Source organism: Schistocerca nitens, chromosome 11, assembly GCF_023898315.1.
Source record: "Schistocerca nitens isolate TAMUIC-IGC-003100 chromosome 11, iqSchNite1.1, whole genome shotgun sequence".
NCBI lineage: Eukaryota > Metazoa > Arthropoda > Insecta > Orthoptera > Acrididae > Schistocerca > Schistocerca nitens.
In genome coordinates, this window is record NC_064624.1 from 11,924,704 (window position 1) to 11,942,747 (window position 18,044).

At 44.7% G+C, this 18,044-nt stretch overlaps 1 protein-coding gene across 5 annotated transcripts in view; it reads right to left on the minus strand.

Annotated features, from left to right (window-relative positions):
* Window positions 1-18,044, minus strand: part of LOC126213085 (SAP domain-containing ribonucleoprotein) — a 107,431-nt gene that overhangs the window by 9,853 nt on the left and 79,534 nt on the right. For all 5 annotated transcript variants that reach the window (XM_049940679.1, XM_049940677.1, XM_049940676.1 and 2 more), the window contains 2 exons: window positions 7,944-8,033; window positions 3,582-3,641 (listed from right to left, as the gene is read on the minus strand). In XM_049940679.1, the coding sequence (XP_049796636.1) occupies window positions 3,582-3,641; window positions 7,944-8,033 (150 nt within the window). The remainder of the gene's footprint in view (window positions 1-3,581; window positions 3,642-7,943; window positions 8,034-18,044) is intronic.

An 18,044-nucleotide genomic window follows, 5' to 3' on the forward strand; every position in this document is an offset into this window, starting at 1 on the left:
GAGAAGGTCAGCCAAGAGGGCACCTCTCGAACAGGTTCAGCAAAAACCCCAAAGGGGATGGTGCGCATTTAAGTCCCCGAGCAGCAGAAAGGGCTTAGGTAGGTGCCCAATAAGCCGGAGGAAGTCAGTCCTGGTGGCATCGAATGATGGAGGGATGTAAAATGTACAAAGAGAAAAGTTCAAATAAGAAAGGAAAAGGCAAACTGCAACAGCTGAAGGCAGGTACTCAGGGAGACGGGTTGACTACGATCATTATCCAGTACGAGCAATACGACACCCCCACGAGACGGAATGGTGTCCTCGGGAGGGAAGGTCTAAACAGACAGGGAGGAAATGCGAGAGCTCAAAGCGGTCACGACGACACAATTTTGTTTCCAGAAGGCAGAGGCTATGTGGACGCTGCAATTCTGAGACCGGCTGTAAATCATCTTTGTCGGATCGAAGATGGCGAACGTTCCACTGGAGGAGAGTCGTGACGAGGAAAAAATGAAGGGATGTCACCCTCGCGGCTGCCGAGTGCCAGCCTTCCGAGACTCACTGCTAAAGGGCACAGAGGCAGCGGGATCCTGTCCACGAGGTCTGCAGAAGCGTCGGCATTCACCTTCCGTCGTCCTGTGGAGTCCAGTGCAGAGAAATGGTTGGCGGTGCACACCGGTGGCACGGACGTCGGTCAGGTGAGACTATCACGTGGCGACACTGTCGGAGAGGATCTTCGGGTCAGCAAAGGAGAAGATCGTTTGCCTCTGTTTGGCTTCTCGGAGCCTTTCCGGTCGGCAGAGGAAGACCAGATGCCAGTCGGCCGGAGGGACGTAGGAAGTCTTCACGAGAGCATTCCTTCTGTCCTTCGAGGCATGCCAGTTGCGTAGCAGGTGACTTCGCCACGTGTGGCGAAAGTTTGGTGGCTCGTCGCACAGCTGGAGTAGGAAATAGAGAAGCTACCGTGACGCTGGGCAATTTCACAACTGTGGTGCTAAAGTTGAGGTCGCACGTTTGTGTGGCCACGTTCTGCGTGGAGCGAGATGTACCGAAAACAGTAGTGTAGGCACCAGACTGTAGAACGCGGGGTTTCCGACTAGCCGACAACTTGCGAGTGACCGGTCGGGCACTTTTTCCTTCACCCCGATGTCCCGGACAACACGCTTATCGAGAGACACGGGACAGTCGCTGGAGGAGGCGACGTGGTCACCGTTCCAGTTGATGCAGCAAGGAGGAGGAGGAGGAGGAGGAGGAGGGGGACAATCGCCCTCGTGAGCACCCCTACCCTACCACAGGTTACACATTTAGCAAGATGTCGACAGGACACTCGAAAGTGGTTGTAATGATGGCACCGGTAGCAGCACATCGGGTTCGGAAAATACGGTCCGACGATGATAACTTTGTAACCTGCTTTAATCTTTGACGGAAGAACCACTCTATCAAAAGTGAGAAAGAGAGTGTGTGTGGACGCTAAGGAGGCATCTACCTTTTCCGTCACCCGAGGGACTGCAATGACACCCTGATCAAAGAGGTACGTTTGGATATCTGCCTCGGTCAGGCCATCGAGCAGCCCAGTGTTCGCCTGGCCTCGAAACGAACAGGATAGCCCTGAAGGAGCGAAGCTGGTTGAGAATCAGGAGGAGTCCCTAAATGCAAAGTGCCATTGCGTAAATGACAGCAGGATTGCACAGGGCCAGTAATTGCATCAACACCATTCTAAATAATAAACGGATTTACCGTAGTGAAGGACTCTGTCTTCGGTACACAAAACCACGAGGAAGCACGGTGCAGCACTTTCAATCTTTAGCCTCATTCCGTTTTGTAGATGTCGGTTGTGAAGGCGACCGACTCACTGCGAGAAAGTAACTCACGATTGCCAGCGTCTCCGACGGCGCGCTCCTTCTGACTGGTGGCGCACCTGCCTCGGGGTGCACCTGCCTCAGATGATTGTTCACACCTCCCGAACACCTGACAGAGGGACCAATCGGCAATTTGGGAAGACAGCAGCTTCCTGGGCCCGGCCTGTACCAGGGAGTACGTGTGAACCCTACCTGTCGACCCAGGGCTGGAAATTACGCATTACCCAGTCACCCGTTACGCGTCAGATGCGTGGGCTGGCCTTCAGGAGCACACAGGGGGAAGAAGAAAAAGAGGAACCACAAATACCGAAGCAGAGGAACGATAGGAGAAGGTGAATGAAGAAAGAAAAAAGGAACAGAAAACAGTGGAGAGTATTCTGATATTGACTACCGAAAATACAGAATATGTTGCCAAAAACAGCACAGACATGTTTCCCAAGGGAGGGGAAAAAGAACAGCAACAGGATAGGCAAGCAGTATGAAAGACGAAAGATGCTGCAAAGGCTGGGGCCCCGTGGTAGCCGAACACAGACCCACCTAACAGCGGCGAGCCCCTGAGAGGGGGGGTGGGGGGGGGGGGGGGGGGGGGGCACATGATCAGATGATTTGCACAAAAATAATGAGAAAAGGTGTCAGTAACCTAAATTACAAAACAAAGTAATTTCTATAAACAACTATATGTACTTGACATAAGACAATTGAAAATCAGGATGGAATGTAACAATATAATGCACAGGATAGTTGCTACTCAACATATAGCGGAGATGCCGAGTCGCAGAAACGCACAACAAAAAGACTGTTAGAAAATCAGCTTCCAGCCAATGAGGCCTTTGTCAAAATTGGACAACACACACACACACACACACACACACACACACAGAATGTGGTCGTGTGTGTGTGTGTGTGTGTGTGTGTGTGTGTGTGTGTGTGTGTGTGTGTGTGTTGTCTAATTTTGACAAAGGCCTCATTGGCTGGAAGCTGATTTTCTAACAGTCTTTTTATTGTGCGTTTCTGCGACTCGGCATCTCCACTATATGGTGAGTAGCAAATATCCTTTTCATTATATTGACGAATACGTTACATACTTACTTGTTAATTGGAGAGGCTCGGAGAAGCACTTACAGTGCAAATACATCTGTGCTTCAATTGATAGAACTTTCAGCTACAGTTCACAGTGTAACAATATAAAGGTGGCAAATCTTAAATCAAAAAATTAAGATTGAAAATGTCCACAATGTGAAAGCCATCTCAGAGTGAAAACTGGTAAAGAAGCTGTTTATCTACTGGGGTGCATAAATTAGACATGCAGTGCAGTTACTACCCCGCTTCTGACCCACATTTATCTTATCTAGACAAATTTTAATATTTTTTTTTTTACTAGTTTTCACTTTCTCAAGGCTTTCACATTCAGTTTTACGTTGTGAACACTTTTTCTCTTATACTGGGGATTTGTCAGCTTTACACTGTTTGTGCTAAACTGTTAGCAATAAGCTCCAACAATCAGAGCACAGACAAATTTACAATGTAAGTGCCCCTCTGTGCCTCATCAGATAAGCAGTCAATATGTAAGGTATTCGATTACATACGATCGTGTATAGCAGTTAAGTCTGTTTTGTAATGTAGTTTCCTGGTATTGTCCACCTATTGTTATTTTTAAATAGATCGTCCGACAGCTACCGGTACACTTTATAAAGTGAGTTTCTACATCTGACAACTCACAGAGTAACATCTCACAATTTCACCTACCGTCTCAGGAGTGATACCGAAGCGCTCTGCTCGTTTCTTCAAAACGTCCGAGTCCGGTGTCTGAAACAAAAGCAAAATATTGTGATAGTTACCTGTATCTAATTGTCAGTCCTCGAGACAGGATACATTCGAGAAGGGCTGACGGCTGAGCAGAAGAAACGCTATAACCTCAGTACTACCGACACTGTAACAGACCTAGACTCCAGTGTAATCTCTCCCTCCACCTCCGATCTGTTTGTCTCTCTTTTTTTAGTCCCTTCTTCTATCTCAGCTCCACTCTCGATGTACGGGCCACTCGAAACATACCGGCAGATTAATACTCTGCATACTGGAGTGGAGCTCAAACCCTGAACCTCACCCTTTGCAGGCCAGCTATCAACACGCGACTGTGGGCCGCGAGTCGTGCCCGTTCGGCTCAGTGGGCGAGAGCACTGCCCGGGTTCGAGTCACAGTCCGGTAGGCAGTTTTAATGTGCGAGGAAGTTTCAAAACGGCACACCTTACACTGCACAGTAAAAACACTCACACTGAATGAAAAGACAGTGGAAAATATTAAAACAAAACTGAGTGGATCTAAATATATTTGTGTGTTAAATGATAAGCACCAAAAGGGTAGGGGAGGGGGAAAGCGAGAATAGTATTTTTGACCTTCCGCATTTAGATAACGGTAAAGTAATTCATTTTACTGCTAAAATTTACTCTTTTAGACACATGCCGCACATTCCAAGTCTACAGCCTACTGTAGCCCAAGTGGATTTTGTTGGCCAATCTGCGGTTGTTCCCTGGCTTCACAGACCTCAAGTGCCCATACCAATTTGTTAATCTCAACTTCACCTTCGTCACTGTGGCACGCTATAAACGGTTATCATTTATACCCTGTGTATACAGTGTATCATTGTTTTTTTTTTTTTTTAGCAAAAATTCTGTCACTGTTTACGCACATTAAGAATCTTTTGTTTGCCATTTATTCAACTACAATGCTGTTAATATTTTTAAAAAAATGGGGATTTAGACTTTTTCAATTAACAAATAAGAATTCTGAATTATTCGGGAATAAAGGCGATGACTCCCCAAAAGGGTGTGTGTCATCGGTAGGAACCGAAATTTGCTAGCTTTCAGAATGAAATTCCTTTTTTCAAGTTTGCAGGAAGAAAACACACACACACACACACACACACACACACACACACACACACACACACCTGTCAGCTCTTTCCTTGTACTGGGGTGATGTGGGGTACAGGGTGAGGTGGAGAGAAGCAGGAGGAAGGGAAGGGAGGGGGCTGGGGGTAGTGTGTAGTGGCTCATGAGAGAGAGAGAGGAGCTGTCTGTGGGCTAGCTAGAGGTGCAGGTAGATGGAGAGCAGGGGACGCGATTTCACAGACGAGGGCATGAGATGGCAGCACACAAGTTGCTGACACGAATTGGGTGTGGGTACTGGGACAGGGGATGGTACACACACACACTATTGGATGAGGGGACAGAAAGTTACCTTAGGTTTAGGCCAGGGAGCAAACGATGGGCTGTAAGGATAGCTCCCATTTGCATAGTTTAGAAAAACTGGTGGTGGTGGTGGTGGGGAGGATCCAGATGGCACAGGTTCTGAAGCAACTACTGAAATTTCGTGTGTGGTGCCACTGAGCGGACCATCTCGTTTTTGGCAACAGTCTGGCAGTGGCCATTCATTCTGGTTGTCAGCTGTCATACAAATGTAAACACTGTGCAGTGGTTGCAGCAAAGCTGGTATATAACACGGCTGCTTTCGCATGTGGCTCGGCCTCTGATGGGGTAAGATAAACCTGTGATGGGATTGGATTAAGTGGTGCTGGGTGGGTGGATTGGGCAGGTGTCAGATCTGGGTCTTCCACAAGGGTACGATCCCCGTGGGAGGGTACTGGGGGTGGAAGTGGCATAGGGACGGACTAGGATGTCGTGGAGGTTAGGTGTGTGGTGGAACATCACTCGGGTGGGATGTCCTTCATTTCCGGGCCTTCAGCACACTGGGCAAGTGAGTTCTTGTCACTGCAGATGCATCTGCCACCCGCTGTATGGGAGGGATTTTTTGGTGCGGAAGGGGTGGCAGCTGTCAAAGTGCAGGTACTGTCGGTGATTGGTGGGTTCTGTGTGGAACGACATGTGGACGGAGCCGTCTGAGAGGAAGAGATTGACATCTGGGAAAGTGGCACGATGGATGGAGGACCAGGTGAAGTGGATGGGAGAGAAGGTTTTGAGAGAGAGAGCGAGAGAGAGAGAGAGAGAGAGAGAGAGAGAGAGAGAGAGAGAGAGTGTGTGTGTGTGTGTGTGTGTGTTTTCTTCATGCAAACTTGAAAAAAGGAATTTCATTCTGAAAGCTAGCAAATTTCAGTTCCTACCGATGACACACACCCTTTTGGGGAGTCATCGCCTTTATTCCCGAATAATTCAGAATTCTTATTTGTTAACTGAAAAAGTCTAAATCCCCAGTGTTTAAAAAATATTAAGAGCATTGCAGTTGAATAAATGGCAAACAAAAGATTCCTAATGTGCGTAAACAGTGACAGAATTTTTCCTAAAAACAAACAATGATACACTGTATACACAGGGTATAAATGATAACCGTTTACAGCGTGCCACACAAAGGTGAAGTTGAGATTAACAAATTGGTATGGGCGAAAAATCTATACTTTTTTTGTGTACTTATCAGTGAAGCAGTGCTTATGCCTTTCAGTGAGTGGTCTCCTTTATTCTAAGTATTTCAAATATTTCGTAACTCTCAACCAGAACTTTCTGCGCATTACAAATAAGAATTCCTTCCAGATATTTACAAGCTGATATTACCAGTACTAAAATGGTGTCACTTCAGTTTTAGCTGCAAATGTTTCATTTTCCTATTGCAATTTCAGCATATGATTTGATCTTGTGTCATAGAAATATGTTAAAAATAGTGTTCTCGTAGGGCTATATTACTCTTGATGGTAATATAGTAATTGGCTGTTATTAATGACATGAACAGATTTGTTATTGACATGCAGTTTGAAGTCAATGCATATTACAACAATACTGTAAATCTTCCTTTGGTGTTTTTCCTCTCTGAAAATAATTACACCTTAAATGACACACTTTTGCTGCCAGAGGTACAAGGACTATCCAGAAAGTAGATTGTGTTTTGGTGTCAAAAAAATTATAGGATTGGGGGGGGGGGGGGGGTCACAGGGAAAAAAAGGTTATTTTTTTCAATTCAATGCAACACTTTAATACCACTTTTCTACATAGTCTCCACACAAAAAATTAGGGACTTAACACAGTTGTGAACAAACTTTGAAATTCCACTGTCATACCCTTCCACAGTTCTGCATCATCATCAAAGCACTGTGCTGCGAGCCAGGTCTTTATCGTTGGAAACTGATGGTAGTCACCGGGTGCAAGATCCGGACTGTACCGTGGGTGAGAAAACAACTCCAACTTGAAAGCATCAAGTACTTCTCGAGTGCAATTTTCCGTGTACGGTCAAGCGTTATCATGAGAGAACAAAATTTTTGAGCTCAACTTTCCTCTACTTATTATGAAATGCTCTTCTCAAGTTCTCCAAAGTTTGACAGTACATCACTGAGTTTACTGTTGTCACGCTCAAGAAAACTGACAAGAAGCACAACTTTTTGGTCCCAAAAAACAGTCGCCATAAACTTTCCCGTAGACTATGTTAGCATGCATTTTTTTTGAGTAATTTGTGTGGCTCCCCTCCGCAGACTGCAATCTGGTCTCGCAGTTCGTACATTTGTACAAAGTCTCATCTCCAGTTAATCAGTCACCTTTTTTGTAATAATCCAGAAATATCAACGATGCAGCTACACACAGTTTCTTGTGGTTTTCTGTCAAGATTTTTGGCACTCATCTTGCCTAGCTTCTGTGCAACAATCTGAAGCAACAAACACTGTGGAAAACTAAATGATTGCTCTGTCATCATCAAGAAACAGCGGTTTTCTCAAATCTTCTCATCAACTTTTGCAACCAGTTCACCAATAGTAAAGCTGTTGTTATGGACCTTATGTAACTGTATTTAGACAATGGCCATACAGTATATATTGACAACTGGTACAATTCCCTGTTATTGTTTACAAAACTCACAGAAAGGGGCAAAAATGCCATACGGATAGTTAGATCCACACCACCAAATATGCCAGAACAGTTCCAAGAATCTACACTGACAAAAGGAGAGACCCTTTTGTTATCTTCACAAAAGCTCATGGCTCTGAAGTAGATGGATAAAAAAGAAGTAATCTAAAAATCAGCCTTCAAAATAACTGGTAGCTTAATATTAAATTTATTTTCGAGCTATACAACTTATATCAACTAAGAGCTTTCGCAGAGAGCATAAAGGACCTACCTTTGGAGCAATTCCAAACCTGAGCGCCCGTATCTCCTTCTTCGCTTCGTCGGACACAACTCCAAATTTCTGTTTCCTGATCTCCATCCGCTGTGAAAACATTCACAGTGTCATTGTTAGTTAGGCATGTCTGGTAAGCACACAAACATGAAAAACTAAATAAGAATTAAAAATTTTGATAATTGCTAACACTTAATTATGGATACTACACTTCAATTTAAGTGTGAATTCACACAATTCACTTGAATGCCGAAAATTTATCTACTAATTCTACCAACAAACTGTGACATATAATTTTCCCTCCTGAAATTGTTAAAAGATTGTGCTCTTAGTCCTCTTCTCTTTAGTGAAACATGGCCCTTGTCACAGACACGGCGCTTCATTTAGAGACACGCAGTGAGCTCTGTAAGGAACCAAACTATGTGGCCGTTTACATCTTACAAGAGAGTGCCGAGTTGTCAGCCCTACCCCGCTTCCGCACACTCCACAGAATTCGAGGTAAATTTGTACCGCTCCATCCGAGATAATGTGCTGCGCCCTCCGTACCGAGAAATTCTCAATCTGGTCACAGATTTTGTTCCACGGTCCGTACAATCGTATCACCTTAATAGACAGACAGGGATACTGAAGAGCTGATGGAGTCAATAAATAAATGACAACAAAAGCTGTAGGGATCTCTCTTCAGGATGAATGCAACCCAACTAGTGAAGCAGATTTTTAATGTATTGGATAACAAACGTAAAGTACCTGATTAATGGTTCATGTGAGTAAGAAAGGACAACAGAGATGTTGGACTGACACAGGTAGACATTTCTAACTGATCAATGTACAGTGACTGACCGACAACTTTAACGGCTTAAATGATTAACAATAGCAGAATAGCAACTGGACGGATGAGAGAAGACGGAGAAAGAATGGAACATTTTCTGGCTGTGATAAAGGATTCCAGAAATGCCTTACGTTACTCGACACTGTCTAATGGACCTCAACAAGAGGGGAGGGGGGCGTAGTACTTTTGGTCATAAACGCTGACGTGTTTCCCAGTCAATGCTTTTCAGAAGAAAAACTGTGTTTGCCTGATTTCCTACACATCACTTCACTGAAGTTCTTCTGCACCCCTTGCCGGATTAGGACACTGATCAGAGCGAATATAGCATACCACTACAACCTAGGTGACATCGTTAGCACAAACCTTCCATTCCACAGTGAACTGTGTATGCGGTTTGCAGAAGAACTTCTGTTTGGACAGTAGGACACACATACAGATAGAACTGAAGACAGTGGAAGGATCTCAAACCAGCTGTGCAACTACATTCGTGATTTCCTGTCTTTAAGATCACAGTTTGTAGTAATTTACGATAGGTCACTGAGCGAAAAAGAAGTGATATCTGGGATACTGCAAGAAACATTATGTTCTCTCTGCTGTTATTAATCTATATGAATGATGTGATGTTTAAAGCTTTCCCGGCGTACTGATTGTTCCATAAAAACACGGGAGAACTGCCGGATATCAGTAACTTCCTGCCACGATATTTCGGCGCAGAGTCTTCTGGCCATCTTCAGGTGAATGCCACTGTAGTAGTACTGGCGAGTACGCGCTGAGCTCCGCTATTTAAAGCCTTCTGAGGTGACATTGCGCATGCGCCGCTCAGTGCGCGCGTTCATAACGGCTCCGTGCGCTGCGCCTCGCGCCCTCCACTGTGAAAGCCTGGCATATCGGTGTCAGGTCGATTTCCATCTTTATGCAGATAACTACGTCGACTACGAAGTTTCTCTATAACAGGATTCCAAGCAGAGTTCAGCTGATAACCGCTATCTCGATTGATGAGAGTCTCGTTGTCAGACAATCTTATTTCCACAGCTTCATTGACAATCGAGCTCCAAAAGTTGGATGTATGGGCTAAAATTTTTGTGTCGTTGTAATTCATGGAATGGTCTGTGGAAATACAATGTTCGGCGATTGCGGACTTGGTGGGTTGGAGAAGGCGAGTATGCCGTTGGTGTTCCACAATGCGTTCCTGCACAGTTCGTGTTGTTTGCCCTATATATGATTTGCCGCATTCACACGGAATTTTGTAAACACCTGGTTTACGCAGGCCCAGGTCGTCTTTAACGGATCCCACCAGTGATGAAATTTTGGAAGGAGGGCGAAAGATGACTCTCACTTGATACTTTCTCAATATTCTCCCTATCTGTGAAGAAATATTCCCAATAAATGGTAGATAAACAGTCGACCTGAAGGCCTCTTCCTCTTTCTTGTTCCGTCGTTTGTAGGTCTTCATCACTCTGTTCACTTGCCTAGGTGAAAAGCCATTCTTCAAAAATACTTTTTGCAGGTGTTCCAGTTCCGCTTGAAGACTGTCGGCGTCAGAGATAGTATGGGCACGGTGGACCAAGGTTTTGAGAACGCCCATTGTTTGTGCTGGATGGTGGCAACTAGTAGCTTGTAGATACAGGTCTGTATGAGTGGGCTTTCTGTACACCGAGTGACCAAGTGTGCCATCACTCTTCCGTCGCACCAAGACGTCTAAAAATGGCAGACAACCATCTCTCTCTATCTCAATGGTAAACTTTATGTTTTCATGTATGGAGTTCATGTGACGTAAAAATTCTTGGAGACGGTCCAGACCATGAGGCCACACTATAAAAGTGTCGTCAACGTACCGCCAAAATACTGTCGGTTTAAAAGTGGCAGAGTCGAGTGCTCTCGCCTCAAAATCCTCCATAAAAAGATTGGCTACCAGGGGAGACAAAGGACTCCCCATGGCGACACCATCAGATTGTTCGTAAAATTCGTTGTTAAATATAAAATATGTAGAGGAGAGAGTGTGCTCAAACAACGCTGTAATGTCTGCACCAAACATATTGCCAATGAGGTGTAGTGAGTCCACCAAAGGCACCTTTGTGAACAGTGAAACCACATCAAAACTGACCAATAAATCACTACTTTGCAGTTGTAGTGACTGAAGTCGACTGATAAAATCACCAGAATTCTTTATGTGATGTGCACACTTGCCTATCATTGGTTTGAGCAAAGATGCCAAGAATTTTGCTAGGTCGTAGGTGGCTGCTCCAATGTTACTCACAATTGGACGTAATGGCACATTTTCCTTGTGGATCTTAGGCAGTCCATATAGCCTAGGTGGAACTGAACTGTTTGGTTTCAGTCTCTTGATGACCTCCTTCGGTAGAGAACTATTTGATAAAAGTTCTGCTGTTTTTCGCACTACTCGACTCGTGGGATCCTTATCGATTTTGCGATACGTTGAATCACATAATAAAACATTGATTTTATTAATATAGTCATCCCTTGGTATGAGGACAGTAGCGTTTCCTTTGTCAGATTTTAAGACTACTGTATCCACATCTGCTCGTAAGTTACGGAGGGCTATCCTCTCCCTGGGCGAGATGTTATTCTTCATTGGTGCACCCCTGGTCAATACACGGCAAGACTCTCGACGAACTTCCTCCGCTTCATCTGTATCAAGACGGCGTACAGCTTCTTCGATGGCACTGATGAAATCCACTAGTGGCGGTGAAACAGGTGTGGGAGCAAAATTCAGTCCTTTTGCTAGCACAGACACAGTCGCGTCATCTAAAGTTTTCTCTGTCAAATTAATAACAGATCGTCGAGTTGGAACTTCCTGCTGCATCTATTTAGAAAGTCTGTCAATCTTGGCAGTTTGCCTCGTCACAGCTTTATCATGGCTCCAGTTTGCTTTAGCCCATGTCACACCATCCACCCAGTCCCACGACAGAGAAGATAGTCTTGCTGCCAATTCCAAATGTATGTGGAACATGTCCTTTGACACAGAATCCAATTCACGCCGAGTAAAACGAATCCTTTCTCTCACCAAAGCCATGCTTGCTTTACGTTTGATATTGTTTGCAGTAGTGGTATTTATGAAATGCACAATTTTGGCAAACGTTGGAATAATGCCCTTGTCTCTGCAACTTAATAAGAATATCAACGAGCTCAGCAGCCTCGCTCTTCTTTCACGTAACTTGTCGAATCTTCGAATACATTCCATCACTTCCTCCCCGTAGAGTTGCTTGATGTGATGTTTAAAGCTTTCCCGGCGTACTGATTGTTCCATAAAAACACGGGAGAACTGCCGGATATCAGTAACTTCCTGCCACGATATTTCGGCGCAGAGTCTTCTGGCCATCTTCAGGTGAATGCCACTGTAGTAGTACTGGCGAGTACGCGCTGAGCTCCGCTATTTAAAGCCTTCTGAGGTGACATTGCGCATGCGCCGCTCAGTGCGCGCGTTCATAACAGCTCCGTGCGCTGCGCCTCCATATGCCTAATTACATAGGGATTACGATTACATACAACTTAAACTGGAACTATCACAAAAAAATGTTGTCAGGAAGATAAGCCAAAAATAGTATTTTATTGGCGCAGCACTTGGAAGGTGCAACAAGTCTTTGGTGTGAGTCACAGTTGGAGGACAGCTATTCACATTGCTCTGCAGTTTTTAAAATGGTTTTAGTTTTCAAATACTTTCTTATTAATTTTTTGTGGTAATATTTGCTCAAACTAATTTATTAGAGGATATATATTCACCTTTGACTACCTTGCTTTGGCAGCCTGCTGTATGCAAGTATGTTTACCGGTATGTCATGCAGCGAATTCTCTCGGGTGTATTTACATTTCGTGATGATTAATAATACACTCCTGGAAATTGAAATAAGAACACCGTGAATTCATTGTCCTAGGGAGGGGAAACTTTATTGACACATTCCTGGGGTCAGATACATCACATCATCACACTGACAGAACCACAGGCACATAGACACAGGCAACAGAGCATGCACAATGTCGGCACTAGTACAGTGTATATCCACCTTTCGCAGCAATGCAGGCTGCTATTCTCCCATGGAGACGATCGTAGAGATGCTGGATGTAGTCCTGAGGAACGGCTTGCCATGCCATTTCCACCTGGCGCCTCAGTTGGACCAGCGTTCGTGCTGGACGTGCAGACCGCGTGAGACGACGCTTCATCCAGTCCCAAACATGCTCAATGGGGGACAGATCCGGAGATCTTGCTGGCCAGGGTAGTTGACTTACACCTTCTAGAGCACGTTGGGTGGCACGGGATACATGCGGACGTGCATTGTCCTGTTGGAACAGCAAGTTCCCTTGCCGGTCTAGGAGTGGTAGAACGATGGGTTCGATGATGGTTTGGATGTACCGTGCACTATTCAGTGTCCCCTCGACGATCACCAGTGGTGTACGGCCAGTGTAGGAGATCGCTCCCCACACCATGATGCCGGGTGTTGCCCTGTGTGCCTCGGTCGTATGCAGTCCTGATTGTGGCACTCACCTGCACGGCGCCAAACACGCAAACGACCATCATTGGCACCAAGGCAGAAGCGACTCTCATCGCTGAAGACGACACATCTCCATTCGTCCCTCCATTCACGCCTGTCGCGACACCACTGGAGGCGGGCTGCACGATGTTGGGGCGTGAGCGGAAGACGGCCTAACAGTGTGCGGGACCGTAGCCCAGCTTCATGGAGACGGTTGCGAATGGTCCTCGCCGATACCCCAGGAGCAACAGTGTCCCTAATTTGCTGGGAAGTGGCGGTGCGGTCCCCTACGGCACTGCGTAGGATCCTACGGTCTTGGCGTGCATCCGTGCGTCGCTGCGGTCCGGTCCCAGGTCGACGGGCACGTGCACCTTCCGCCGACCACTGGCGACAACATCGATGTACTGTGGAGACCTCACGCCCCACGTGTTGAGCAATTCGGCGGTACATCCACCCGGCCTCCCGCATGCCCACTATACGCCCTCGCTCAAAGTCCGTCAACTGCACATAGGTTCACGTCCACGCTGTCGCGGCATGCTACCAGTGTTAAAGACTGCGATGGAGCTCCGTATGCCACGGCAAACTGGCTGACACTGACGGCGGCGGTGCACAAATGCTGCGCAGCTAGCGCTATTCGACGGCCAACACCGCGGTTCCTGGTGTGTCCGCTGTGCCGTGCGTGTGATCATTGCTTGTACAGCCCTCTCGCAGTGTCCGGAGCAAGTATGGTGGGTCTGACACACCGGTGTCAATGTGTTCTTTTTTCCATTTCCAGGAGTGTAATTTCTTACATATAGGAGAAAGTTTAGGGACAAACAATTCAACAGAAAAATCACGGAAGTATGTCGAAAAAGCAACTCTCAGAATTCAGTCATACAAATGTATTGCTAACATTTCCTTCTGAAATTAAGAACTCTATATATTCTCTCCAAAATAAAGCTCACCTGAATTTGATTGCATTTGCAAAAGAGTACTAAAAAACCAACAGGGCACCACAGTGGTAACACCGGTTACGTGCTGTCGGGCTTCGCTAGCACTCGGATGGGTGACCGTCCAGTCAGCCAAGTGCTGCCGGCAAGTGGGGTGCACTCAGCCCTTGTGAGGCAAATTGAGGAGCTACTTGTTGAGAGGTACCAGCTTTGGTCACAAAAACTTACAACAGCAGAGAGCAGTGTGCTGACCACACGCACCCCCGTATCTGCATCCAGTGATACCTACTGGCTAAGGATGACACAGTGGTCCGTTGGTACCGTTAGGGACTTTTGAGTCCTGTTTGGATGGGGAGTTAGTAATTAAGATGTGTCCCCATATAATGAGTCCTGTGTTATTTGAAATATATAATGCACCACTAACTCGAGACATTTTTCCAAAGAGACTGAAATATGCTGTCATTTAAACTCTCTTTAATGATGTCAATAACTGCTAAACTGTTTCACTACTGACATAATTTTCCAGAGAATGTAATTTATTCTACACTAGTATCTCACCTGAGCAACAATAAAATCCTCAGCAAATCACAGTTTGGTTTTCAGAAGAGTTGCACTATTAAAAATACCATATTCACTAACCAAATTTTACAAGTGCTAAATACCAAAATAGTGCTTGCTGGTATTTTTTGTCACCTATGTAAGGCAATAGGCCATTTGAATCGTAATATTCCCCTAGATCAACTGAAGTGTTAGAGGACTGTTGGTATAACCAACCAATGAATAATGTCATATCTAACTAAAAGAACACAGAAAAATGTATTTAGTAATTCAACCAATGTAGTCCATGGAAATTATTCTGACTGGGGAGAAATTACGTGAAGGATCCCCCAAGGTTAAATCTTAGGTCTGCTATTGATCCTCATATATGTAAACAATCTTCCATCTAATCTGCTTGTTGTATAATTAGTTCTTTCTGCACAGGACACTACTGTTGTAATCAATCGAAGCATACACGGTTCAAATGGCTCTGAGCACTATGGGACTTAACTTCTATGGTCATCAGTCCCCTAGAACTTAGAACTACTTAAACCTAACTAACCTACGGACAGCACATAACACCCAGTCATCACGAGGCAGAGAAAATCCCTGACCCCGCCGGGAGAAGCATACATACATCAACAGAAGAAACGGTAAACAAGGTCCGTAAAAGTATCATTGACTAGCTACCTGTGAATGGTCTTACCCTCAGTTTTAAAAAAGACAGAATACTTTCAGTTCTGGACATCTATGGGTACTACTACCTAAAAACAACTTAGTTCAGCCACACGTGTGGTTAGAATCATTGCAAATCTTGGGGAAAGACAAATCAGTAAGTTGACATATTTACATTCAGTAATATCATGTAGAATAATGTTCTGAGGTAACTCACATTTAAGAAAGAAAGTCTTCATTGCTCAAAACTGAGCTGTATAATATATGGTGCTCACCCACAATAAACTTGTAGACATGTTTTAAATGAGTTTGGCAGTCAATTGACTACTGCTCCACAATATATTTATTCCCTCATAAAGTTTGTTGTAAATAACTCACTGCAGTTCAAATGGAACAATGATGTACATAATTAATATCAGCAGGAAAATGACATTCATTACTCCACATTCAAATTGTCTTCAGTAAGAAAAGTGTCGCACAATGCTGCAACTAAAATTCTTGATAACTTGCTTAATGATACAAAATGTATCAAAGACTGGAAACTCCAGGTTGAAAAATCAACAATATGAGGAAAGGGATAGATTGCTACTCACCGTAAAGATGACATGTGGAGTTGCAGACAGACACAACAAAAGGACTGTCACACACTTAGCTTTCAGCCAAAGGCATATTCAGCAAAGGACGGACACACACACACACACACACACACACACACACACACACACACAACTGACCACCATCTCAAGCAGCTAGGACTGGAGACGGTCTGAGCTGACAGAGATGCACGAGGTGTGCTTGCTTATGTGAATGACTGTGTATGTGTTTCTTTTTCAGATGAAGGCTTTGTCCAATAGCTAAGGTTACAAAATGTGTGACAGATAGCAAAGCAAAATTTGAAAACAAACTGAAAAAGTTTCTCCTCAATACCTGCTTTTTTCCATAGAACAATTTCCGTTATTGTAATGTGTAAAATGTTGTGGATAGGAATTACTAACTTACATCTCTATATTTAAAAGTAACAATAATATCAAATAAAAAAACCATATTTGTAAACTAATTTATGATCTGAATGTAAAATGATTTGTTCCACATTATTACGATTTACCGTAAAATGATCTGTGGGACATGAAGTTAACTAACTAATGAACGTGCCAAGCAATTAGCAGTTGGAGCAGATCTGAAAGCTATGTGCTGATAAATTTGTGTGTTGTAATGAGTTACTAACTTTAGTAGTTTTCAACCTATCTTTCTTGTGAAATAATTATAGAACAAAGTTTGGGAAATTTAGCTCACTGTGTAGGATTCAATTTTTGCTGATTGTACCTGTAGGCACATGAAACTTTTGTTTTAAGTAGTAGTAATATTAGTGGGGGAGTAATAGCATTAATAGTATCACTGTAGTTATACAGTTCATAAAGTCATTTTACTGTAGTAGCATAACTTAGGTAACAAAGATCAAACAATAGAAACTCCACGTAGGAATATCAACAATGTAGGAAAAGACAGATTGCTACTTACCGTAAAGAAGACACGTCAAGTTGTAGACAGGAACGATTAGAAGACACTCACATGCAGCTTTCAGCCAAGCCTTTGTCAGTACACACACACACACACACACACACACACACACACACACACACACACACAGAGAGAGAGAGAGAGAGAGAGAGAGAGAGAGATTTACAGTTGTCATTTGTTCGTGGGTAGTGTGTAAGTGTGAGATTTGTGGGAAATGCTTTAATAAGTGAGAGTTGTGGGAAGTGTTTTCATATGGGGGAACAGAGTGGAAAAGCAAGTGGGCATTCTACGGAGAGCCTTCCCGGAACTGTAGGCCGTGTAGCAAAAATAAGTCAACAGAGGAGCAGGAGCATAAGATCTGTGTCCTTCAGGTGCAGTTAGAAAACACAAGGGAGGAACTAGGGAAGATGAGGAGGGATAAGGGTGCTGGGGAATGGGAAATGGCAGCTGGTAAGAAGACTGCTAGAAGGATATATTCAGACAGTTCCGTTTGGTACCAACTGTCAGAGTTTAGATGAAAGGTGTAGGGAATATGCAACAGACCTAAAGAGTTAAGAAGCGTAAGTCAGCTGTAATTTCAAATAGAAAGAAAATGGCGGTGTTCTCATGGCGCAGCTGTAGGCCAGCAATTGCAGGAAGTGTCGGGGAGTGAGTACCGGGCCAGCAGCATTGCGAAGCTCAGAGCAAGGTTGCCACAGGCGACTGATAACACAGGGGACTTGTGTAGGAATTTTACAAAAGTGGACCCGGTAGTGACTGTGCGTGGTAAAGGATAGTGCCTCGATAAAGGCAGGGAGTACGACAGAGGTAGTGATGTGGAAAAGACGGCTACTCAAACTGGTAGCACAAATGTGCACCTCACGCAGACGTTTCAGCAACACGACAGGCCTAGACTCAAAACGACTGTTACGCACATTAACACGGGGCTCGAGAGGGCAGTGACGACAGAGGCTACGGCTCACACTGCAGTGCTACCGGCCGAGTATGCTGATAATGGGATTCACTAGGCACGGACTGCATCTTCGCACGTACGGGAAGGGCGTGGGGCTGCGAGGCTGGCAAAGCTTATAGGTGACAACGTAGTGGGGGGGCGGCAGGGGGGGACTCGCTCCTGGGAAAATTCCTG